We start from the raw sequence: 26,989 nt of genomic DNA on the forward strand, positions 1-26,989 counted from the left end.
TCTGACTTCATATTACAAAGAGTTTTCTTCTGAAATATTAAATAAAAATTTACATCAGAACAAACCGCCGGCCATGAATAAGGTCCGCTAGAAGGAAATTTACAGAAAAGTGTCACTGGTGGATGTTAGAGTATTTCATTAAACTTAAATCAGGTCATAGCATGAAATAACATTCAAATGTGACCCTGGACCACAAAAACTGTCTTCAGACGCTGGGGTATATTTTTAGCAATAGCCAAAAAACATTGTATGGGTCAAAATTATCGATTTTTCTTTGATGCCAAAAATCATTAGGATATTAAATAAAGATCATGTTCCATGAAGATATTTTGTACATTTCTACCGTAAATAATATATCAAAACTAAATTTTCCTTTTTTTTTTTTGGCACCCTCAGATTTCAGATTTTCAAGTAGTTGTATATTGGCCAAATATTGTCCGACCTTTACCAAACCATACATCAATGGAAAGCGTTTTATGCATACGTTTAGAAAAATGTACACTTAAGACTGGTTTTGTGGTCCAGGTCACAAATTTGCATTTGTTTGTGTATTGTATCACTGTATCGTGCAAACATATATTAAGTTTCAATCTTATAGTTTCTTGTGAAACAGATTAGTGATAACAAGAATCTCCAAATGTGATGATCCCCTTTCAAGTATAAAAAGTTGACTGGCAGAAAAAATATTAAAGATTGCATGAAAGGAAAATTCACACTATATATTTTGTAATTTGATCTTGATACATTTTTCTATCTTGTCCATTTCATTAGAACTTAAAATTTTACAGACAAAAAAAATAAAGAATTGCTTGCATAACAGAATAATTGGCTTTTAGATTTTAATTGTATTAAAGCAAATTGTTTAAATATTATCCTGAAAATATAAAACTTTTTATTAAATTTCAGCATATTTGACGTTATATCTGAAAATCTAAAAATTTCAGTATGAAAATAAATAATGCTGATGTAGAAGAGGAAGTTTACATAAAAAATAGACAGTCTTAAAATGGATATCGGATGGCCATTTTCCAAAAGTTGGTATGATTATTTAGGGTCTTCATGAAATGTCTGCAAAATATTTTGGTTAAAATTCCTCAGTGTTCGTGTGAAACAACACACTTTTTACTTTGTCAAAAATACTCCGGTTACCTACATAACCTCATTGAGGGTAGAGTGAAGCTCATGGGATGATTTCACTAAAGCCCTGTGTTTGAGCATGGCTGCTCCTCTGTTTCTTTAAAGAAACTAAACTTAGATTTTATGTACTAATTTGTACACTTTAGGTACTAGTATGTACCTTTAAGGTACCAATATGTACTCTTTAGGTACAAAGGTGTGCCTTTTGAAAAGGTACCACCCCAGAGACAACTTTTGTACCTTTTTTCTGAGAGTGTAGGAGAGTGGGAAATGGGAGAGTAGGCTGGAGAGGATCGCCTTGATAGAAGAATGCGATAAGCAGTGTTGGTCATCGTACTTTAAAAAAGTAATTAGTTACAGTTACGAATTACTTCTCCTAAAATGTAACTGAGTTAGTAACTCAGTTACCACATTGCAAAAGTAATTAGTTACTCAGCAAAGTAACTGTGACGTTATTTTTATGTTCCATAATGCTATTATGTCATATAACATCTTTAACTAATTATATAAGATGTTTATATTAACTGATTGAAGAATACACTAAGTATTTTAGAATTTTTTTATTTATTTGAACTCAATAGATTGCAGCCTGCCATATGATATGCATAGAAATAAAACATATAAAAAATAAATATAGAAAATAAAATTCAACTGCAAAATTAAGACAAACAAATTTAAACTTGGGTAAAAAGAAACAACTTCCAGTTCGAGAACGCCATTATCACTGATGCCGTCTTCTGTGTGGTTGTCAGAGAGCGTGAAGTGAGACAGCGTGAGCAGGGCACCGCCCACCCAGCCAATCATCATCGGATTTGCAACGGTGTCAGGCAGATACTCTCTGAGGTATCTCTGAGGTACTTATATTCTCGCTGAGGAGTGTAGAGAGGGACTTTTCCTTTCACACTCTCCGGCGGCAAACAAGAGTGAACTTCAGGAGGAAGATGCGTTGTCATTAACCCATTCTGATACTAGTGCTCTGTATTAGTGCTCTGCTGGGTTCTACCCAGAAAGAGCAGGAGATGTCTGAGAGTGGTGAAGAAGCTGAGGCTGAGCCTTCTTAATCCTCCTGCTCTGCGTATGGGGAGCTGTTAGAGGTTATGGATCGCGCCACGGCAAAATTAGACTTGCCATGGAAGCGTGCCAGAAAGGTAACGTTGCGACGTCGCCTCGATGAACGTTATTTGTCTGACCAGAGCCCTCCAGCCCAGGTGAGCCTTCCAGTCTTGCCTGACTTACATGTAGAAGTTGAAAAGGAATGGAAGAGGCTGTTTTCCTCTCGCATCCATCGGTTTCAGCATACGAGTTATGCTAATATCGAGGGCATGCATGAAAACGGCTATGAGAGGATGCCCTCTGTAGAAGAGACGCTGGCTAGCTATCTCTCTGTGGGGAAACAGCCTTTCTTAAATCTCCCTCTTTGCCATCTAAGCCCCTCCAGGATACATCCCGCTTAAATGTTAAATCATAAGCAGCAGCAGGTCAGGCTGTGACTTCGTTGCATACGATGGCAGTGCTTCAGGCTTGGGAGGCTGACCTGCTGAAGGACCTGGAAACAGGCGAGGGGCTTTCAGCTGACCAGGTAGCCGAGCTGCGCCACACCACAGACCTCTCTCTCCCGGCTACCAAGCAGGCCGTCTCCGCCATGGGTAGGTCTATGAGGGCCATGTGATTCAGACGAGGCAGCGTTCTCGTCCCAGATCGGAGCGATACCTAGTAGTTACTCACTTCCTTTGGATGTTTTTAACTTCTGTTTTTATTCTCCCCTGCCTTATTCCCCTGTAGCCACCAGCTCTCCACCTGATCAAGGTTAAGTGGAAAGTTTCTCACTTAACAGTCTTCTATCCTGGACCTATGATGTTTATGGTTGGTCCTATATTCATAGTAACCACCTTACTGACCGTCCGGACCAAAAAGGGGCGCCCCGTAAGCGGGACTCCAGTACAGGAATGAGTATGTAACTCTTTCTTTATCTGCTTATGGGTGTTATGTTGCTGGTGGTTATATGTCTACTAACAAACTACTGGCCATAAGGGATAATGTCATGGACAGCCGTCTAACCATCCCAGGGGTGACTCCCGGTGAAATGGTAGAGTTGGTACTTAGTGTTTGCCATGATTCTGGCCTGCACTCCCCTCAGCATGGCGGCGTGGGTATACTGTTCCCCAAAGTGTCCCCTAAGAGGACACAGTTTGAAGTTCCCTTGACAGGGAACGTCTCAGGTTACGAATGTAACCATGGTTCCCTGAGAGGGAACGAGACACTGCGTCCTCTAGCTCCCTGCCATGCTTCAGGACGCAAGCTTCACGAAGAAGATAATTTATATACCTACGGGCGCGTATTTATAGTCGCGCCGGTAGTGTCGTCAGAGGCTGTTTCTGGCCAACACGTTGCCGTTTTTCAAAGTATGCTTCAGACACGGGTCACGACGAGGTGTTCCCCAAAGTGTCCCCTAAGAGGATGCAGTGTCTCGTTCCCTCTCAGGGAACCGTGGTTACATTCGTAATCTGAGACGTTAATTCTAATTCATTTCAGAAAGAATGGCAAATGGTCATGTAAAACTAAATTAGATTTGTTGGTACAAGAAACCTCGGCTAACCTTATTAAAAAAAAGTGATAAAAAATATTGATGACATGGACATTAATAGGATCGACAAGCTTTTTGAAACCCACACACATTCATAGTGTTAATTTTGCTGATTATGTTTTGTATTCATCTTGTTTGCATTTGTGTGTATGTGTGTGTGTGTATTAGCATTATTACCTACCACAGCTAAACCTCCTTCACAAGGTTACTGAAAACAACCTTGACACCTTTTTAAAACATCTCATCAGTTAAACCATGAAGAGTTGTACCAATTAGCCAACATGAGAAAAGCAAACATATAATAACTATTTGCTGTATGGTTTTGTCCTAAAGTTGACAGATAAATAGTTAAGAGGATTATTCAAAGTTATTCTCTGCTGTTCTGTTTAGGGTTTCATCAACTGTACAGATGATTTTACTTTTATTTATTTATTTATTTGCTTCAAAAGATTGATGTTGTTATCTCATCTTACACTGATATAGAATCAGGAATATGATTGAGAGTTGTGTCCTCCCCATGACATTTAAGAGTAAGACATAGGTCAGTAGTTAGCATTTAGCCATGATAATTATCTGAGAGTAGCAACACAGACAGCATTTCCAAAGGAACAAACACACCTCATGGTGTCTGTCAGTGAGCTCTTGCTACCCAGGTGGCTAATGTAAATGTGTTTGGTATCTTTCAAAGGGATTTATTAGCGTAAGCTTTACTGAAATGTCAACATCATGGATTAGCGATGCTTAAAAAAATATAATATTTATCCTGCTAAAAAAAACTTCTGGAACTAGATTTCTGATTGGCAGGTTTTAGCCGGTCTTCCAGCCTGGTCATAGCTGGTCAGCAGGCTGGTTTTAGAAGGGGTTTTGACCATTTCCTTAGCTGGTCAGGCAAGGAGGCCCGCTGGCCATCCAGCTAAAACCAGCTGAACACTAGCTTGGCAAGGCTGGGAGGCCAGCTACTTCCAGCTTAAACCAACCATTCATCTTAGTCTGGTTTTAGCTAATTTTATTCAGCAGGGTAGCTGGTTTAAAGTGATCTTTCGACGAGGTCAAGCTGGTTGTTAGCCATTTTAGCTAACCAGACTAGCTGACTAAAACTATCAAAACAGACCAGCTTGGCAATCTTAAACACATTAAACTGTTTTCCCTTTCACTTTCCAGCAAGGTTAATCTTTAGTCTTGACGTTTCAGTTATGCTAATGCTAACCACTCTTTCAAAGATAGATATCACTTTTACATTAGCCTTTTTCTCTTGTTTTTTAAGGAAATATGTAACATAATAAAACATCACCATCCATTATTTTTCTCATAACTGAATACTTTAAAGGAAAACAGCATGTATGACAGTTTCATTGAGGTGTTTTCTTTTCTCTTTTCTTTCTGACTGCTTTCGTGGGTAATTACTGTTGTTAAATGTATCACTTAGATCAAAGGTAATAATTTATCTGTCAATCTAACTGAATTTTACAACGGTGCTCCACATGACGCTCAAGGCATACAAATGCAGATATAATTCACATACATTGTGAACTTGTGCTGTCGTTTCAACTTCCAACCACCTTACCTGGGTATCCGTGCATGAAAGGCAATCACTACAGCTTCAATATCATACATCAGACTTAGACTCAGTGGTCTTTCTAACTAGACAATTTCCACAAATTAACTCTCTAAGCGCCAAAGTCACAAAATTGCGACAAAACTTCATACTTAATAAGATAGACTGTAGTTCCTAATATCTTGTAATATCTCATTTGTATTCCCTACCATCAGATGGCAGACATATAGTACTTCGATTCTAGACCAAAATTACATCAGGTTCCTATTCAAAGTGTTCAAGAAAATAGCAGAGCAAGTGAACTCTCGTGACATTGATGCAGAAGCAGTTCAGTTCATAGCGTGCAAGTAAATTGTGAGATTTGTGAGAGAAAATTGCCACATGGCTAATAAAAAGTTGTACCGTGAGGATGTGTTGCATACAGTATGTTATTTGCGTATTCTGACTCTGAAGGGGTGTATCTGCCTTTTGGAAATGACGTGGATCGTTTTATAATCGCGTTTCTCACGGTACATCTTTGCAGAACAATGTTGCCGCCGTGCAAGGCGAGAGTGTTCAAGAAGCACAAACAAGTGATCATTTGGACCTTTTACCCAATGGGGATGGGGGTGGCAGGGGTGACTGTGGTTGTCCTGTCCTTAGGAGAGCTGTTGCTGATCATACATGCTCAAAGTGCCTCCTGCAGACAAAGTAAAGGTGCAGTCAGTGTGGGGTAGGTGCACTGTGCCATGCAGTGAGAGGTACCATACTCTCAAGAACTATAAACTATGTCACCTAGATACCTGATTGGGCAGATAGCTGGTCAACTGATCAAAAATAGGCACATAGATTTTTACTATGGCACAGTAATATAGTAATAATTTAATACTTTCTCCTGTTTTACTGTTACCTCTTTTCCTGATCATTTAGAATGAGGATAAAAAGACAAAACAAAAACAACAACATGCAAATAAGTTCAAACATCCCTTCGATATCTATTATTTCCTGAATATTACTGATGAACTGATCAAAATGTAGGCTACTTTTCACATGCGTTTTACTACTATGTAGTATAGTAATATAGTAATAATTTAGTACTTTTTCCTGTTTTATTGTTGGTTTCCTCTTTTCTGATCCTAAGGAATGAGGATAAAAAAAAAATAAATAAAAAAAACATGCAAATATGTTCAAACATCAATTCAATATCTACTATTTCCAGAATATTATGAAATTCGAGATGGCTGCCCCCTGATGGTGACATTATATGCAAATTAGATGAGTATATTTACACCCTACATAAACTTTCGGTCATGTCCAGCATTTTTATGATTGACAGTAGATCTCTATCTTTAAGCCCTTGGAAGCCACAAGCTTGAAATCTATTTGTCTTTGTCAAAATACAGCATTTTTTTCAGTTAATCAGTTAATAGGATGTTCTCCTCCCATGTATTTTAATAACACACTTAGTTAATTTGAATGGTGACTTAGTTTAAAAAGTTCATTTGGCACAGTAATATAGTAATAATTTAATACTTTCTCCTGTTTTACTGTTACCTCTTTTCCTGATCATTTGGGATGAGGATAAAAAGACAAAAAAAACAACAACATGCAAATAAGTTCAAACATCCCTTCGATATCTATTATTTACTGAATATTACTGATGAACTGATCAAAAAGTAGGCTACTTTTCACATGCATTTTACTACTATGTAGTATAGTAATATAGTAATAATTTAGTACTTTTTCCTGTTTTATTGTTGGTTTCCTCTTTTCTGATCCTAAGGAATGAGGATAAAAAAAAAAAACAAAAAAAAAAAAAACATGCAAATATGTTCAAACATCAATTCAATATCTACTATTTCCAGAATATTATGAAATTCGAGATGGCTGACCCCTGATGGTGACATTATATGCAAATTAGATGAGTATATTTACACCCTACATAAACTTTCGGTCATGTCCAGCATTTTTATGATTGACAGTAGATCTCTATCTTTAAGCCCTTGGAAGCCACAAGCTTGAAATCTATTTGTCTTTGTCAAAATCCAGCATTTTTTTCAGTTAATCAGTTAATAGGATGTTCTCCTCCCATGTATCTTAATAACACACTTAGTTAATTTGAATGGTGACTTAGTTTAAAAAGTTCATTTAAGATGAGGAGTCTTTGTTTTTCTTGTTTTTTTGCAAAGATGAATTACAGTTCCCTTGACGGTTTTATTTTCTAGCGATCAATCAAAGCCCTGAGCCATCCAGCCATAGAAAAAAGCCCCAGTTTGAATATCACTCATTAGATTTATCATTAATCTGAAGGTTAAAATCTAGTGTGAGTGTGATAAGAGCAAAAGTAATATGAAACCCTGATAAAAAATAAAATGAAATAAACCTATTTAGGCTGTCACAGCGAGCTTCACGATGCTGGTTTCCTGGGTGTCTCTCAGTCGCAGGGCCGTTTGAAGGAATTTGGGGGCCCCAAGCAAAATGGACACAGAGGCCCCCCGCACGCACGCAAAGCCTACAGGAACCACAGCATAGCCATACAGTTTAAGTTCAGCCACACTTTATATAAATAAAAAAGCTTTACAGTGCAAATACTGCTTGAAAAAATCGTTTGGTGGGAATTCAATAGTGATTTGCACTGTTTTTGTTTTCTAATAATATGACAACACACACTTATCAGTTTAAACTCTGGGCTGTGCAGGATATCAGCTTATAATTATAGAGCTTGTGGTACCTTGGCTATATAGAGGAAACATCAGCACTGAGAAGTGATGCATCTGTTAATGTTGAGGATGAAAATAATTTTAAAAAAATTCTGAAATTACCTGTGAAGTACGTTTTACTATTTCACTGTTAGCATATTGACAGAGGTCACTATTAACAGCTCAGGGGTGCGTTTCCCAAAACCATAGTTGATAAGTTAGATGGTAGACACTTTATAATAACAATCATTAATAGATGGTAAATTCATAGTTAATTAATCTTTCATCTTTGTAATTTAACTGTTAGTAAACAGTATTTTTACTAATTATAAAGTTTACTGAAAAATTAAAGATATGTTAGCATTTGCATATTTTGATATTAGAAGGGAAGGGATGCAGGCAGCTGCTTTCACTACCAATGCTTAAAAACATCCCAAGCTAATGTTTGATGCACGGAATTAATTGTGTGGTTTTCATAACCCCCATTTGGTAAATAGATTATCACGGTGGAATAGTATAGCATGCTATTTGCTATGCCACTTTCATCTAGGGCTGTAGCTATCAAATTTGTTAGTAATCGAGTATTCTACCAAAAATTCCATCGATTAATCGAGTAATCGGATAAATGTGTTTTTGCTTATTAATATTAATTATGCAAGAGAAAATAAGACTCCTGGGTCTCTTAAAATGAGCCACTAAGTTTCCTTTTTTTAGAAAAAAAATATATATTTTTATTTTTAAAATGCATAGAATGCAATGCATACATCAAAAGTAAACATTTAATTATTATCCATTGTTTCTCTGTCTGTACTTGTACTGTGAACAATGACAATAAAGTTGACAGATGAATTTAAGTGCCATTCAGTTGGGGTTTTAAATAAAGCATTTTCTGAGATGCACATTTAACATTAAACACAAAACATTAATTTAATTTATATTTTAATTATTGCAAATTAAGCAAGCTTTTTGGTAAACAATGGGGATTTACTATTAAAAATAAAACATGGAAGACATTTTGTGTGATTAAACCTTAAAAAAAAAAAAAACGTTAGATTTTTTTTAGTAGCAGGCTATGTACATTCTGCTGAACAATAGTAATACATCTCTGGCAAATACTTGTCTAAAACAGGACTTTTATTTTGACGGGTTGACGTACCTTTACAGTTCTGTTAATGTGATGTGACACTAGTTTTACTCAAATCAAATGGTCAAATGCTCATGAAGTGACTGTCAGAGCAGTTCTGGAGATGTTGTTCATGTGTTCTCATCTTATTTAGTGAGACAGCAGATGCTGAAATTACCGCGAGCCTCACGTGCGCTTCAGTGTGTGTTAATAAAGGAAGTCGCGCTTCTGCTCCATTCATTAACACAGACACGCAGAACATGCAGGATTCATATTTAAATAGACTGTTCCGGCTTAATATTTACAGATATTAGTCCATCACGTGAGATCATGTGGTTGGCTGGCTGCTGTCAGCGACTACTGAGAGGGGCCCCCTTGAGGGGGATCCCGATAACAGTGTCATTACACGTTACTGCATTGACGATCAAAGGGGAGCTCACACAGTGTTGTTGCATTTTATTCTTAACCAGTCGTTGTCTTGGGGCCCCAGGCCAGCTCGGGGCCCCAAGCAATTGCTTGGTTTGCCTGCCTTGTCGCGACGGGCCTGCTCAGTCGTATGTACAGTCATGGCCAAAAATATCGGCCCCCTTGGTAAATATGATCAAAGAAGACTGTGAAAATGAATATGCATTGTTAATCCTTTTGATGTTTTATTTTAAAAAATCACAAAAAAGCATCCTTTCATTGGATAATAAGAATTAAAAATGGGGGGGAAATATCATTATGAAATAAATGTTTTTCTCCAAAACACGTTGGCCACAATTATTGGCACCCTTTTATTCAGTACTATTTGAAACCTCCATTTGCCAGTTTTAACAGGTCTAAATTTTCTCCTATAATGCCTGATGAGGTTAGAGAAAACATCACAAGAGATCAGTGGCCCATTATAAGATTTCTAACAGAGTCAGTCTCTTACTGATCTTTTATCTGTTGGTATTTCATAGAATCAAAGATGCCATGTGTCTAAACAAGAAAATATAGGCCCACAACATAAAAAATACAGCAGTATATTTCATTCTACACAGGGGGTACTTTTTATCTCTGTGTTCACCAAACCCATCTTGTGTGTTTGCTGCTAAAAAGATCCTTTTTTAGTTTCATCTCACCATAGAAGCAAGTTCCATTTGAAGTTCCAGTCTCTTTTCAACTTTTTTCTGTAATTCTCCATCTGTGGTCCTTGGAGAGTCTTTAGCCACTCAAACTCTCCATCTCACCATCCATTAGGACAATATAAGCACACATCCAACATTTTATGTTGATTGGAAATTCTTAATTATTTCCCTAATGGTGGAAATTGGAATTTTCACTGCTCTAGCTCTTTTCTTAAAGGAACACTCCGACTTTTTGGGACTTTAGCTTATTCACAGTATCCCCCAGAGTTAGATAAGTCCATACTAGTGTTGCACGGTGCACCGATACTTCAAAAGTATCGCGATTCTTGGAAATTAAAAACGTCACGATACCTAAATTTATTAGTATCGATACTTCAAAGAATGACTGCGTTCCAGATTAGTAAGAGACGTTATTCATGTTGGTGTGTGCAACGCACGCTTCCAGTGCCTCCTTATGTACGTCTGTGTTTTTTCTCCTCACGCAAGCAAAAAAGCACTACTGCCTGCATTAGTGCCTTTACTAAACTGTTTTGGCTTTACTAACGTGTGCATAATCGCATTAAATAGTTTAAATTAGTTGTCCAGATAAACAAAGCACAAGGTTTTCTTGCATAATTAACATTTTAATTGTTTGGTCAGACAGTTCATATATAATATTCACATTAATCGGGGATTAAATGTGGAGTTATGTTCTGTATGCTAAATATAAAAACGAGCTTATCTGCACAGCACCTATAACTGCACTTTGTATCTGCTGATTGCTGATCGAGATTTACATGCTTGGCTCACTGACCCTGTATACTCATTCATCAGTTCATTCAACTCATTCACGCATGAGAAGATCTCTTGATCTCGTTCAGTGAAGGGTGGATTCGTCCTCTACATTCATCAAATCACATCAAATCACATGCTCTGTCACATCTTGAGTAACTCACTTGACAGTATGAAACAGTTCAAAGAGCTGTTCACCAGCTGCACATGCGCTGCTAATAGCGCCGAGCTCGTGCGCTGCTGTGGAGGGAGGAGCTTCAGTGAACGAGAAATATGAGTCTAGTAGCAACGTATCTTACGTGATGTCCCCGATGCGCGGGTCGGGTAAAGAAATGTTACTTTATTTGCGGGCTGGGGCGGGCCAAATTATTTCATAAACGCGGGACCCGCGGGTTGAAAAAAAAACCCTACTCGCACATCACTAGGCTGCACGTGCGAGCACAAGTGATACTGTGGCCGCCGGTCCATGTCTGGTAGAAAAAGATGACGCTCAATAAAGATGACGCTCATTAAAGCTCACTGGCTGAGTTTTCTCCTCTGAAAGAAAAGGTTGCACAACTGACAGAATACATTACAATATCTGAGATATTGCTGCTAAATTTTATTTGCTTTTTTTTTTTTACTTGAATGCCATTGCTTAAATTTATATTATTTATCTTTAGACATTTAATCTTCTGAGTTCAGAAACATTGTTTAATATAATCGCTGTTCATATTTTTTATTCAAAGTTCAGATTCAAGATAAATTTATTACTCTTATGTTTCTTATGATAACTGAGATAATGCTGCTAAATGTATTTTTTCTTTACCTTGAATGTCATTGCTCTATTACATTTTTTATATTTTGATATTTCATATTTTGTTCAAATGTTTAATATATCTGCTGTTCATATGTTCATTTATTAGTGTGTTATATGATTAGAATGTTGTCCCGGTTTTAAAATAAAGCACATCAATGATATTTGAGAATGTATTTTCCCTTTACAGGAAAAGTATCGAAAAGTATCGAAATCGCAATTCTTGACTAGGTATCGGTATCGAAACAATAATTTTGGTATCGTGACAACACTAGTCCATACATACCTTTTTCATTTCTGTGCATTCTGTAAGTGTTATTTGACGCATCCACCGCTAGCCTAGCTTAGCACAAAGACTTGATGTAAATGGATAATGGTAGCATAGTAATCCCAATAAGTGACAAAATAATGCAAACATTTTCTTATTTACATGTTGTGATCTGTATAGTCACAGCGTGTTCAAATAACAAGGCTATATGAGACAGAGACCATTTTAATCGTATAAATACTGGGAACTATGTTCTCACTAGGTGTAGGAGCACAGCTAACGTTACTTGGGCGGAGTGGATACTTGGGCGGAGTTACTACTTGAGCGGAGTGATAAGCGCAGCACACGAGACTCACAGTGGTGAGGAGCAGAGAGTTCGCTCAGAGCTGGAGTAATAGAGACAGCAATTACTATATAGTAAATTTATAGTGTACAATCATGGGTGTTCGCTGTATTGTAAAGAGCTGCGACAATAAACAGGGGAGACCAGGTAATACTATGATGTTTCATAGTATTCCAACCAAAAACGCTGACCTGATGAATCGATGGCTACTTGCTCTGGTAATAGATCCAAACACACCTATAAACACCATAACGAAGTATTTCGTTTGCTCTGAACAATTTACTGTAGACGACTATTTTGAAAAAATGCAAGTTGCCACACGGACCATGAAACCTGTGCTAAAGGATACAGCCATCCCATCGATAATAAAGACAGGACAAATTGGATCACCTGTTGCTGCAGTAAGTGTTCCGTTATGTTTTGAGATGACTAACATTAGCCATACTGTAACAGTGCCATAATAATGTAATATAACCTTAGTAGTGACACGTGAATAGGGGCTCCGTGTATCCCCTTTATTGTTATTATTGTGTTGTCATGAACACACTGTATCGCTCAATAACAAATGAGCGGCGCTAAATGTAACTCTCAGGACTAATACATTCAACTTGCTAATGAATTGGAGGGGGATGGGCAGTTTTCTTTTTTGAGAAAATGTTTGTGAAATAGTAGGCTAAAAGTTACTGTCTGTGGGTTCATTGTGCAAAAACTATTTGCCTTGTGCTATTACTTTCCCCATATTCTTGGCTATTGTAATGCAATTATCTAACATTACTGTATTATATGCTGTTGAATATATTTGGTCAGCTCTAATAAATTGCATTTCAAATATATAAATTCCTGTAATAATTCTTTGTACATTTTCTGTGATAATTATTAATCAGGATGAGATGAGTGTTCTGTGCTAATCACTCCGCCCAAGTAGTCACTCCGTCCAAGTAATGTTAGCTGTGCTCCTACGCCTAGTGAGAATATTGTTCCCAGTATTTATACGATTAAAAATGGTCTCTGTCTCATATAGCCTTGTTATTTGTAAACGCTGTGACTATACAGATCACAACATGTAAATAGGAAAATGTTTGCATTATTTTGTCACTTATTGGGATTACTATGCTACCATTATCCATTTACATCCAGTCTTTGTGCTAAGCTAGGCTAGTGGTGGGTGCGTCAAATAACACTTACAGAATGCAGAGAAATGAAAAAGGTATGTATGGACTTATCTAACTCTGGGGGATACTGTGAATAAGCTAAAGTCCCAAAAAGTCAGAGTGTTCCTTTAAAGCCACTTCACTAATTTGTGAAGCTCAATTATTTTTTGCTACATATCAGAAATACATTCTTTGGTTTTTCTAATTTTGATGGATGATTAAGGGAATTTGGGCTTTGTTTTCCCTCCTCTTTATATTTCTGTGTAACAGGAAGCCATGACTGGATAATTTCATGTTTATAATCATGCTGGAGTGCTCAAATATGTGAATATGAATGGGAATATACTTCAGAGATATTTTAATCATAAGAATTTCTAGGGTTGCCAATAATTGTGTCCAACAAGTATTTGAGGAAAAAACTTTATTTTATAATGATATTTCCCCCCATTTTAAATTCTTATTATCCAATTAAAGGATACATTTTTGAGATTTTTTTTAAATAAAAGATCAAAAGGATTAACAATGCAGATGAATTTGCACAGCCTTCTTTGATCATATTTACCAAGGGGGTCGATATATTTTTGGCTTCCACTGTATCATAGTTGTTTTCTCAGGAGGCAGTGCTTCAAAAAATAAAAATCAGAACAAAGAATATTTTTTTTACAATAAAAGACAGAAGTAAAACAAAACAAACACTGTGAAATAGTTGATGAAATGATGTGTGAACCACTTTCATAAAGTAACACTGTTCTACAGAAAAATCATCAGATGAAGATTCAGAGGGAGACAGCATCTCCTTTTCTATTCACATTTTGGAAAAAGATTAAAAAAAAAAACTGTCTGAAATCTAATCTGATCATTTGAAACCTGGAATTTTAAAAGCTCATTTTCCAAAAAAAAATTTGGAATTAGGTTAAAATTTTGAAAGTTTGTAAGAGTGTTTCTAAGTACATCTCTTGAACAATTCTTAAGCTTTCAAATATATTTTCATAAAAACACCTTGATTTGTTTTCTCAAGAAAAAGATTTATGGCATGTGTTCCTGAAAAACTCATTAACTAATTATCATAGTAAGCGAGCACACTTTTTTTAGTTGAGATTGACTTGACCTGGGTTTAGCAGTCAGTTTTGCTTTTTTAATGCACCCCTAAAAAGAAGCTTATTGGGGGGTCACGTGATGCTCTGAGAGTGGCTAGACGTCTCTGACTGAGTTCTTAGCCGTATATCTGAAATTTTATACAAAAGTCAAAATTCATATTGTTCTATAACAAGAAACCCATTTATATGATCTTGAGCACCAAACACCAAAAATTTAGCAGAGACTGGGTTGGCCGACTTTATAATTCATTTTTCTCCACCAAAAAGAGTGGTGAAATAATACTGATCCATGAAAATTTATATTTTCAACTACAATTGAGCTATTCTGATAAAGAAGGTAGAATGTTCTCAAGAAAGGGCCTGTTGCATGAAGAGGAGGTTGTGATAGCAAATATATACGCTCCAAATACAATGAAGCTTACTTTTCTCTGGTTTATAATAAAATAGTAACAATGTAATCCTGGGGTGTGGGATGGGGGGACTTTAACTGTTATCTTAACCCAGATATGGATAAATCACCAGCAGCTAGCATACTAGATCATAGAACTGCTAATATCATTAAAACCTCATGTCAGGAGCTTGGTCTGAATGATATACTGAGACTTTTTTAATCCTACTGTTAAGGCTTATACATTTAATTCTACCCACATCAGACTGCTTCACATATTGATTAATTATTATTTTCAAATCAGATGATAAGATTAGCTGAGAAATCAGATATCAGACCATGCATCTGAAACCGTTACTATGTTACCACATCGACCTAATTACCAATCATGGATATGGAAATTTAATCCCTTCTATCTTCTAGATGAGAAATTTGTTGATTACTTAAAAGAACAGACAAATGCATGTTTTAAATTCAATGATACAAATGGAATGGACACTTGAACAATATGGGAAGCTTAGAAGGCTTTTCTGAGAGGAGTAATAATTGCCTACACTAGTAAATGAAACTAGAAAAGAGAATCATCACAATAGAAAAACAGTTTCACTCCTCAAAATCAGCCCAACTTCTTGTTGAACTTAAATCTCTGAGAGCTCAATTAAACCAGTTACTTACTAGGAAGGCAGATAGGGTCATATTATTTGCAAGACAAAGATTTTTTGAAATGGTAAAAAACCCAATCGGCTTCTCGCTAAGTTAGTTAGCAAGTAAAGATATCCATTAAAGGATATATTCCAGCAATTAACGATCCCTCTGGATGCAGAATAACAGAAAACAAGAAAACAAAAAAAATAAATGAGATGTTTAGACAATACTACAACTAAAACTATAAAGCTCAGACATAGATGCACAAAGTGCATTGGAAAATACTTTTTTCAAAGATCTTTGCATTCCTAAAACAAACAATAAACAACAAGAACTGGAGAGTTGGAAATTAAAAGTGCAAATAAATTCTTTACAGTCAGGGTTATTTCCAGGGCCTGAAAAAAATGATAAAATAAGTCCCTACCTCTTGAAAGCTATCAATACCTCATTTCACGTATCTACACTGCCTAATTATATGAATGAAGCTAATATCACTGTAATACACAAACAACAGTTTGTTAAATGTAGATTTAAAGGTCCGAGCTAAAATCATGGGTGAACGTCTTGAACATGTAATTCCAGAAATCATAGACCCAGACCAGACAGAGTTTATAAAAGGCTGCCACTCCTAATATAATAATAAAGTAAAGCTGTGTCTAAATTTATTTTGGCCAATAAGGAACCTAGAGTTAAACTAAAAACTTTACAATTGCCCACTGATGCCGGTGGATGTTCACTTCCAAACTTTAAATACTATGTATGGGCAATACAGGCTAGGATTATCATAGATTGGATACATAAACCTGAAGATGCTCTGTGAGTAGATGCAGAACAACAATTCTGTAATCCAGTCTCTTTGGTTAATTTCTTAGACCAGAAAACCCAAAAATCCCTGACAAGGTAAAAGGACACCAACTCATTTATAGAGGTCAAAACATGGTCAAAGTTCAGAAGGTCTCAAAAGCATAATCAGAGCTTGCCCATCCTATCACACCACACCGTACTAATATAAGCTCTCTATTTAGTAGCTGCATTCATGTGGGAATATACAGGATATAGGACTTATTCCACAAGGTTGTTTTTATGTCATTTCATGAGTTACGCTTAAAGTATAAAATCCCCCAAAATGATTTTTTCAAATACTTTCAAATAAGACATTTCGTCCAGACTAGACATGCTAGTTTTACACTGAACAGCTCTGATTTCTTTATGGATAGATTTTTTCTTAAGGATACTGAAGTTAAACACTGCATATCTGACTTTTACTCTATGATAACCATCTCAAAGCAGACAATCTGATTTTGTTGCAGAAGGCTTGGGGTAAGAATTTAAAATGTGACATTGACGAAAATGTCTGGGAAGATATTATTATACTACCATAGAATATCTCAGTCTGAAATAGATTTAAAGAAATGCAATTTAATATTGTACATAGAGCTTTTATGTCTCCAAATAAATACAGCAAAATAAATACTTTTGTATCTTCCCAATGTCCTAAATGCAACAATAGTATTAGAAGATTCTTCCATTGTTGCTGGGAATGCCCTTTGGTTGTTTGATTTTTGGTAGTTGGTTGTTGAAAATAGTAGCTTATTATTATCTTTTAGTATCTTAATTTAATTAACTTAATTTAAAGTTAAGATAATTAACTTATCTTAATCTTTCTATCTCAAGAGGGTCTGTTGTGTTTATTTGTGTCCTTTCTAGAGTTTTTTGAGATTTTGTCTTAAAATGCTTAAGAAAGAAAATATTATTGAAATGTACAATATATATTTTTATATCTATTGCAAAGACATTCAGATTTTTCAGCATGTCTTAAGAGTCCAAATACTTTTAGGGCCAGTGTTTGTGTTTCGCTAACTGTGTGTATGTTATTTCAGGATCCGAGCTGATGCCCAAGGCTTTGTCCACCAGAATCTTGGGAGGGATTTGGTGGTTCTTCACTTTAATCATCATATCTTCCTACACAGCCAACCTGGCTGCATTCCTCACAGTGGAGAGAATGGACTCCCCAATCGATTCAGCTGACGATTTAGCCAAGCAGACAAGAATCGAATATGGAGCAGTGAGAGATGGCTCCACAATGACTTTCTTTAAGGTAACATGTTCTGATCTTATGCTCCTACACACTGTTCACATGAAAGCTATTGAAATACAGAAGGAACAGTCAGCAACAATCCAAACACTCAGCAAATGATCAATTTTACAAGAATCCGCCTGTACAGAAAGAGCCAGAGCTTTTAGGAGAAAGTTTATTGGATTTCTGCTAGAAAGTAAAATCAGAAGATCAATCTTATGCATCTGTCTCATGATAAGATACAAACTAATGCAATGGATGCAGAATCACACACAGATGAGTTATGAGTTGTGTTAACCAAAAACATCACATCCAACAAATGTCCCCTCATACTTAGAGGGGGATTCTACGAATAAATGACGCTCAATATTTGTGCTGTTTTTATGCACACACTGTCTGCATTGTTTTAGTGCCAGATTCACTAAATAAATTATATTATTGCAAATAGTTAAAAAAATTTGAACAAAATCGTGTTTGCATTATCACGATGAACAACAACTGATAATAAAATGTTATAGTATTTTGTCCAAAAATTTGTATATGTATTTACAATATCTTATTTCCAAAAAAGCACTTAAACCAATGGTAGTGTATTAGTATTTGATATTTAATAAAATAATATATAATATATGATAAATTAATCTTTCAGTCACGTGAATTTATTTTGTTCAAAGATGACAAATGTCTGATTCTTTTCATTTTCTAGGAAGACATCACCGAGTCCTTGTTAATACTTCAAGCATACACATTCACAAATCCGCCTGAAACCCTCCTAAACTCTACTTACCTCCACCAACCTAGCCATCTAAAATTACAATAATTCCAGTAATCCAGTGATCTTTCTTATGAGTATGAGCCACACATATGCACCATTCATCATTTAGAGAGAGAGAGAGGCAAACAAGTGACACAGATAAAGCACTGAAGTGTGTGCAGCTTTATCCATCGAGATTGTCGGCTATGATTGCATCCGCGGATATCTAGAAAAATACAGGCCTGTGGAGGTCCAAGACAAATCGAATCAGCTGTGAGAGATTTAGCGCACAGCTGTCCCATTTCCCACCGCTGTCCGCTGACACACTCAGACACAAAATTTTACAACTTGTCCCCTTCTGACACAGCCTAATGAGAGATCAGGGAGAACTTATCAGACTTGAAAAGCCCTTACCAGTAGCTGATGAAAGAGCAAGATCTGTAGACACGAACTTTAAAGAATGAAAACAAATATCATTCCAGGCGGCGTTACTCGTGTCTTTAAAGTTGGGCTTTTTGAAGACAGAATCTACTCTTTGTTTGCTTTTAGAAATCCAAAATCTCAACATATGAGAAGATGTGGGCATTCATGAGCAGCAGGAAGAACACAGCCCTGGTGAAGAACAACAAAGAAGGGATCACAAGAGTCCTGACCACTGACTATGCCCTCCTCATGGAGTCCACCAGTATAGAGTACATCACCCAGAGAAACTGCAACCTCACCCAGGTTGGAGGCCTGATTGACTCTAAGGGCTATGGAGTTGGTACACCAATAGGTAATAGTGCCCCACATACTGTACTGCCTCACAAGCTGTTGAGCCCCCTAACCGTACTGTTACTAGCCTTAAGCAAGAAACATGGCATCTTTTTTGTGCTTTTGGGAATTTATTATGAAGGGAAACATTACAAAACAACTGAGTTCCCACAGTGAGTTTGAATTGCCTTGATTTTGTTCTGTCTCGCTCAGTTGCTGCATTTGGTCGGTGCAGGATGGAATGCAAGCAGAATGTAGGATATCTGAGAAATTTGTCTCCAACTTCTGACTCAAGGCTCCTTGATGAAATTCAGAAAATTATTTTAGAGAAACTTTAAAAATACTGTTTAAAGAAAAGGTCAAATTTGTATTTGCTTCGTAGGTGTTTGCTATTATCAACAGAGAAAATTTTATTTAGAACATTTTAATTTGACAAGTATCTCTGGGAAACATTTTCTAAACCAGTTTCATTATTAAATACTTTGGATCTTTTTAAAAAGTAATGTGATTTTTCATAACACGAGTAAATTGTGGGGAAATATTAATTAATTATATATTAGATTTTAAACTTCAGTTTTTGTATTTTCCATGCATTTGGAAATATGTAGATTGTATTGTATTCATTTTATTTTATTTATACTCAAACAATGCCTGATGAAGGTTGCATGACCAAAATGTTAAGTTAAATAATATTAGCCATAGGAACGAGCAGAAATCATCTGTTTTTGTTAGACTATTTGCTATCCCTTTTTCCAATGCACTTATATGCATCTATATGATTTACAAGTATTTATAAAATATGCGTTTATAAAATTAATATATTTGTATATAAAATATTATTAATTTTTTTTTTTTATATTTGATTGCATTTTATTTGTTTTAACATAGGGATGCACCAACAATAACACATATTTGAATGTCACAGTATTAGAAAATACAATTTTGTCTAAATAAATTTTAATTAAAACACTAAATACCCACAAAAAATCTGTTTAGGCATGAAAACATAGTGTACAGTATGAAAACTGGTTACTGATTTTGAGATTTCCTAAAGATTACATTAAACAGTGTTATTAATGTATTTTTAGTTTGTTAGTATCCAATATCAAAAAATAAATAAAATAAAATAAATAAATATTAAATACTGATACATTGTGCATCCATACTTTCAATGATTGAAGTTCAACTTCAAGATGCATTCAGTTGCACTTGTGTAGGACTCTTCTCTAAACTCTTGTGCATGATTTTTCTTGTTGTTGTTTTTGCAACCCCCTCCTAAAGAACTGTGGTTCTTTGCAGGGTCACCCTACCGGGACAAGGTGACCATCGCCATCCTGCAGCTCCAAGAAGAGGGAAAGCTGCACATGATGAAGGAAAAGTGGTGGCGAGGTAACGGATGCCCTGAGGAGGACAACAAAGAGGCCAGTGCCCTGGGTGTGGAAAACATTGGAGGCATCTTCATCGTGCTGGCTGCTGGTCTCGTGCTGTCTGTGTTTGTGGCCATCGGAGAGTTCATCTACAAGTCGCGCAAAAACAGCGATATTGAAGAGGTGAGTGGGAGGCTGGCGGAACGGCCCCGCGGGGCCTGAATCTTACAGGAGCTAATTACCTCGCCGCTGTCACAGCTGAAATGAGCCATGTAAACACAAATGAGACACTTGCGGGATGTTTTTGCAGCAGCCCACTGGACAGGAACCTGTCGCAGACTTAAAGTACACGCTGTTTATCATGCAGGTGTTCCACTTCTAACGTTTCTGAAACTGTTTTGGTTTGCTTGCTTGTTTTGCATGACCTACATAGGGTTGTGAAATTGTGCCAAACATGTATTGTAGTACAATATTACGCTTTTGCTAATTTTATTACCTGATCTGGATGACAAAGAGCTGCTTTCAGAACAGCTTGGCAATTTAGGCAGTGTGATGTGAAGTGTAAAACTTAATACTTGTATATTCCTAAAGGAATGTATCTTTGGTGCACACTTTAAATATATTAAAGTTATTAAAATCAATTGAAAGTATATGCAGTTGTGCAGAGAGTAAAAGTAATAAATGTATGATGTTTATATATATATATATATATATATATACATATATATATATATATATATATATATATATATATATATATATATATATATATGTATATATATATATATATATATATATATATGTATATATATATGTATATATATGTATATATATATATATATATATATATATATATATATATATATATATGTATATATATATATATATATATATATATATATATGTATATATATATATATATATGTATATATATATATATATTAGGGGTGTAACGATACGCGTATTCGTATTGAACCGTTCGGTACGAGGCTTTCGGTTCGGTACGCGGTACGCATTATGTACCGAACGGTTCGTTGGACTAATTAATTAAATTTGGAAAATAAAAAAGGTGTGTGAAATATAATGTTATGCGTTCAACAAGGTAGCCCAATAACCCAAACGACGTAACAGGCAATGCCCCTGACACCCCCGAAGAAAAAAAAACACCAACTTATATGTTTATGTTAGGCTACTCAGTCAGGCGCTCGCTCACTCAGTACGCGCTGAAGGCTCGGTACGGAGCCCCGCACGTCACCTGTAGGAGAGAAAAAACATCAATCCGTGGCGACGGTTTTGCAATCCGTCCCTCAGTTTATAAACCGTGCTCATGAATTAATAAACTGTTCACTCGGTTTAACAAATCGTACCCAGGATTAACAAACCGTGCCCACGAATTCCCAGTCCGTGCGTTTAGATTGTGTAAACCGTACCCTCGGTTTTTGAATCCGTACCCACGAATTCATAATCCGTGCGCACGCTTTCGCAATCCGTTTCCTCGGATTTGAAAACTGACACGCATTTTACACTTAACAGTGAAACATGCATCTAACTCCGGCAGGTGGGGTGAGGTGGGTGGAGCTTAGTATAATAAAATCACAAAAATAAGTCTTCATGTTAAGAAAGAATTGTACACAAGCATTTCCAAAACTGTCCAAAGGTTATTTAAAAATAAAGCAATTCACAAATTATTTTATGACAAATATTTTTACTGTCTTGTACTCATTTATTTAGCCTACAAATTAAAATTATAAAAAATAACTTTATTTTTATTTGTATCATTATTATATATTATTAAACAGGTTATGCATAAGAATCTTTTATCCAAAATAACTTACAAAAGAGGAAAAAATTACTCCAGAGTCAGTCACAATGCCAGGTTTATTGCACAATAATAATCAAGTGCTATTATAGATTATCAGCAATTGAACAAGATTTTAATGCGCATCTTTCTTATTAAATCTTTGTATTCCACCTCGTACTACACTTGATAGAGAATCACTTAAGACACTTTGCTGTAAACCTATTCCACATAATAATATTCAATAAAACTGTATGTTAACACGTAGGAGTTTGCTGCATGAATCCGTGAGTACGGTTTACAAATCCGAGGGAACGGATTGCGAAAGCGTGCGCACGGATTATGAATTCGTGGGTACGGATTCAAAAACCGAGGGTACGGTTTACAAAATCTAAGTGCACGGATTGGAAATTGGTGGGCACGGTTTGTTAATCCGTGGGCACGATTTGTTAAATCGAGTGAACAGTTTATGAATTCGTGAGTACGGTTTATAAACTGAGGGGACGGATTGCAAAACCGTTGCCACGGATTGCTTTTTTTTCTCCTACAGGTGACGTCCCGGGCTCCGTATACGGACATCACCGCAGCGAATGGTGCATTTACGTTATAGCCGCGGATATGAGACCTTACTCTGTAGTGGAAAACGCAGGTTTTAAGAACATGCTTAATGTAATTGAGCCCCATTACAATATTCCTTCACGAGCCCATTTCAGACAGACCGTAATTCCTGCTTTGTTCCAAAAAACATAAGCCCAAATAGAGAACCAATTGAGTAAAAACACACTAAATATAAAGAGTTATAGAGTTCCATATAAATAGAGTTACATCTTTGTATTTGTTCATAACCACTACAACAATATTACATTTAATTTTTAAAAAAAAATTTATAAGGAGCTATTTTTGTTTTATACAGTATGCTGCTAAGAAAACACCATAGAAGATGGGTAAAGAATAGCTCCATCATTGTTCAATGTAAAAAAAAACACATACTTTGTTAGTTTTAATAAATAAAACATTTTTAAAAAAATCAAGGAAATTTATCTGCCAATTTTTTCTTTTTGCTGTATCTAAAACGTACCGAACCGAACCGTGACATCAGTGTATTGAACCGAACCGAACCGTGAATTTTGTGAACCGTTACACCCCTAATATATATATATATATATATATATATATATATATATATATATATATATATATGTATGTATATATATATATATATATATATATATATATATATATATATATATATATATATATATATATATATATATATATATGTATATGTATATATATATATATGATACACACTCTCTCTATGTATAAATATATACAGACATTGGCTGATTGGCTGATGTGAACATGTTACAATGGTAGACATTGTAAACAGACTTTGTGGTCACAATTATGAATATGTGACTACTGAGATAAACTTCTTGTATTTTATATGTACAATGAGCAGAATAATTTTAACATAAAGAGTGTAAGTAAGAGACAACCCATAGTAGCGTGTTATGACAACGACGTTTCAGAAAGTATGACAGTAGATAAAGGTAAACGATAAATGAATGAGAGATCATTACAAAAGTGTGCATCAAATAAACTGAACACGGAAGATCAAATGTGTGATGTGCTAGAACTGCGCCACGCACACACAAGATAAATTGCATTTACTTCAATTTGCTTTAATATATATAAATATATTTCTATGTAACATATTTTAAAAAGTTTTAAAAAAATTATAAAAATTTTAAAGTTTAAATTGCATTGACTATAATTGTATAATATATGTAATATCTACTTTAAATACAAAAAAAGATCAAATTAATCACAAATTATGAACAGCCCTAGTTTGATTTTCTCAGTTGCCCAAGTGTATTTATATTTTTCTTAAAGCATTACTTGAGTATCAGCGGTTAGTATCGTACCAAAGACAAAGTACCGATTCTCCATTAATGTACGTTAACTGAATGCCTATTTCAGCATCATTTTTATTTTTGTTGCATGTGAGTGCTGTTTATATTTTGCTATCACATTGATCATTTGCATGTTTACTGATCTTGTCCTGCTTTTTGTCTTTCTGTTCTATTTTTAATCATTGATCTGCATGCACAAGGCCTTCTGTTTCTTTTACGGAGTCCAATCCCAGCAGCTGCAAAGAAGCGATTCCATCTCCTCCTCTGGCACGTCCTTATCAACAGATTTAGAGAGCGGGCGGCTCCTCAGGGATGACATATGTTCTTCGTGTTAGCCACACACTCTCATATCTGTAAGGGCTGTGTGTTATTTAAAGAATTATAAACTCCTTTCCCTCATTTGCCCATCCACTAGTTACTTCCAAACCATCTGCCCAAACCCTTGACCTCAATCCAGCACCAATGCGGCTCAGAAATTTAGTACGGTTTTCAAGGAGATGAAGAACACTTTCAGTTCTTATTGCACACCCTGACTACAGACAGATAAGAAATGGAATGCTCTCTGAAACTTTTATTTACTAGTAGAAGCTGTTCAATTACAGCAATTCGCAGCAAAATTTTAAGTGTGGACCCTCTAGATTTGATGGCCTCAATTCTGCCTTTCATGTTCTCATTTCTCCCTCAAAAGATCGGCCCACACAGTGAGGGTAATGATAATTATAATGAGGGTTATGATAATGATCTGTTCTGCTATAGCCCACTGATTCTTGAGTACAGAGACAAAACAGGCTACAAAACAGAAAAAAGTTTGTCTAAAGAAATTATTTTAGATGTTTTAGACGTTTTAGTGTCCATACAAAATATGTGCTTTTACTTGCCAATTACTCAAGAGTGGTCAAGACTGTTCTTTATTATTTATTATAATCATTGACAAATCAAACATTCACTTTAATAAATTAGAATACAAGATATATATATATACACATGATTTTAAATGTTTTAGGAGAGTGGATTTAATGTCAATTTTGATAATGAAATAGTAATGTTTATGAAAAAGCACATACATGTGAGGTAAAGTTGTGGGAAATGTTTTTTCCTGTCTCAAGAATCCGTGAACTCCACTCTTTCACCTCTTTTTCCTTCCGTAAACACCTGACACTGATATCATTCTCTGGAATGTAATTAACTTTAGCTGGATTCGGCAGACAAAAGACATCAAGAGAAGAGTCTTCATAATGACTCGATTAAATATTGATGCCCTCAAAAAGAAAGAACAATTAAAAAGTCTAAGATTACGGCGTCTGAAATTAGCCCACAGGATATTCGTAATCAGCCGGGAGCGAATTCACTGCTCACAGAGGCTTTATCTGCCTCCCACGTCCCCGGCGGCATAGAGCTGTGGCCTTCATGCCTTGAACAACTCATGGCAGACAAGACTAAGACCAGTAGAATCACTGAAACAGAAATCTGCATTATCACAATAGAAACGGGCTACACAGCAGGTCAAATCTATTACAGCCATGCAATATAAACCAGGTCTTTATTCCGAAGAGATTTAGGGTGGCAGCTAGTCAATCTCACCATAAAATTCACCATATAGTCCCAACCCTGTTTCCAATCTCCACATCAATTTCATGCCTTTTCTACACCATCCTTGTAACTAAAAATAGCAAAGAGGCCTAAAAATAGAATCAAAAACAACTAGATGTAATGCAAATGAAAAGTCCTGTTGTTTTTATATATAATGTTTTGCATTGCAGTGACACTGTAAGCATCACATTCATTTGAATAACCGAACTGGACTCTGTTAGATTGTGTGTATGTGTGTGTGTATTGTAAGCGTGTCTGTGTGCGTGTTTGTGTGTGTAGAAAGACTCACACAAGCCCTCGTGTTGTTCTTTGACAGTGTGTCTCTTTCAGTGCTGTGATGGAAGACCTGGGCATATCCCTCAGGTGCCACAAGGCGTTGAGGAAGAGAGGCAGACACAGAGGAAGAGCCAGCCTGTCTGGAGTCTTATGTAACCCCAAACGCATCCAGAGGAAAGAGACAATGGCCTAGATCCACCTCCAACAGCCTCGCCAACAAGCAGCAGCTCTGCTTTTGACGTACCTGCCGGTGAAATCAGTCTCTGAGGCTGTTTGTTTTTTCAATCGATTGTTCATGTGCTTTTTATTCATAAATTTGCAGGTTTTTATATCAGTATTATGTGGATTGTGTGTTGGTCTTGTGTTAAGTGCACAGGTAATATCCGAACTGAAAATGAAAGGGATAATTTATTTTGATATATTTCTTAAAGTACAAGCACATTGCATTAAACCGTAGCATTTTCTTGTGCTGTCCTTAATGTAATAAATAAAAGCGTACATTTTTTACACACACTTGGGCAATTATCTTGTTCCAGGCGTTCTTTTATCAGTGACGCAGGTTCTATTAATTGCAGTATTATATAACAACAGAAAATAATAGAGAAGATGCTTCTAATCCGTGACTGTTCCTAAGGGAATTTAAAGCATGGCTGTTTCTCCATAACTTTTTTTCCCATTTTGACCCTAACAATTCAAGACGTTCTGCCTGCTACACACAAAAGCGCCTGCCTCAAGGGACTGACCGAAGTATTCTCCCTCAAACTGAGGCACAATCAAATAAAGTTCAAAGGTCAGCCTCTGCTTCAAGAG

General features: G+C 36.0%; 1 protein-coding gene across 1 annotated transcript; it reads left to right on the forward strand.

The window, feature by feature from the left end:
* Positions 1-2,641: 2,641 nt before the first annotated feature.
* LOC113095398 (glutamate receptor ionotropic, kainate 1-like) lies at positions 2,642-26,677 on the forward strand. Its single transcript, XM_026260916.1, has 5 exons — positions 2,642-2,783; positions 17,529-17,746; positions 19,029-19,254; positions 20,532-20,782; positions 26,234-26,677. Exons 1-5 carry the CDS (start codon positions 2,642-2,644, stop codon positions 26,333-26,335), a joined length of 939 nt encoding a protein of 312 aa, XP_026116701.1. The 3' UTR covers positions 26,336-26,677.
* Positions 26,678-26,989: the final 312 nt, after the last annotated feature.

The sequence above is a fragment of the Carassius auratus genome, unplaced genomic scaffold, assembly GCF_003368295.1.
Source record: "Carassius auratus strain Wakin unplaced genomic scaffold, ASM336829v1 scaf_tig00215709, whole genome shotgun sequence".
Lineage (NCBI taxonomy): Eukaryota > Metazoa > Chordata > Actinopteri > Cypriniformes > Cyprinidae > Carassius > Carassius auratus.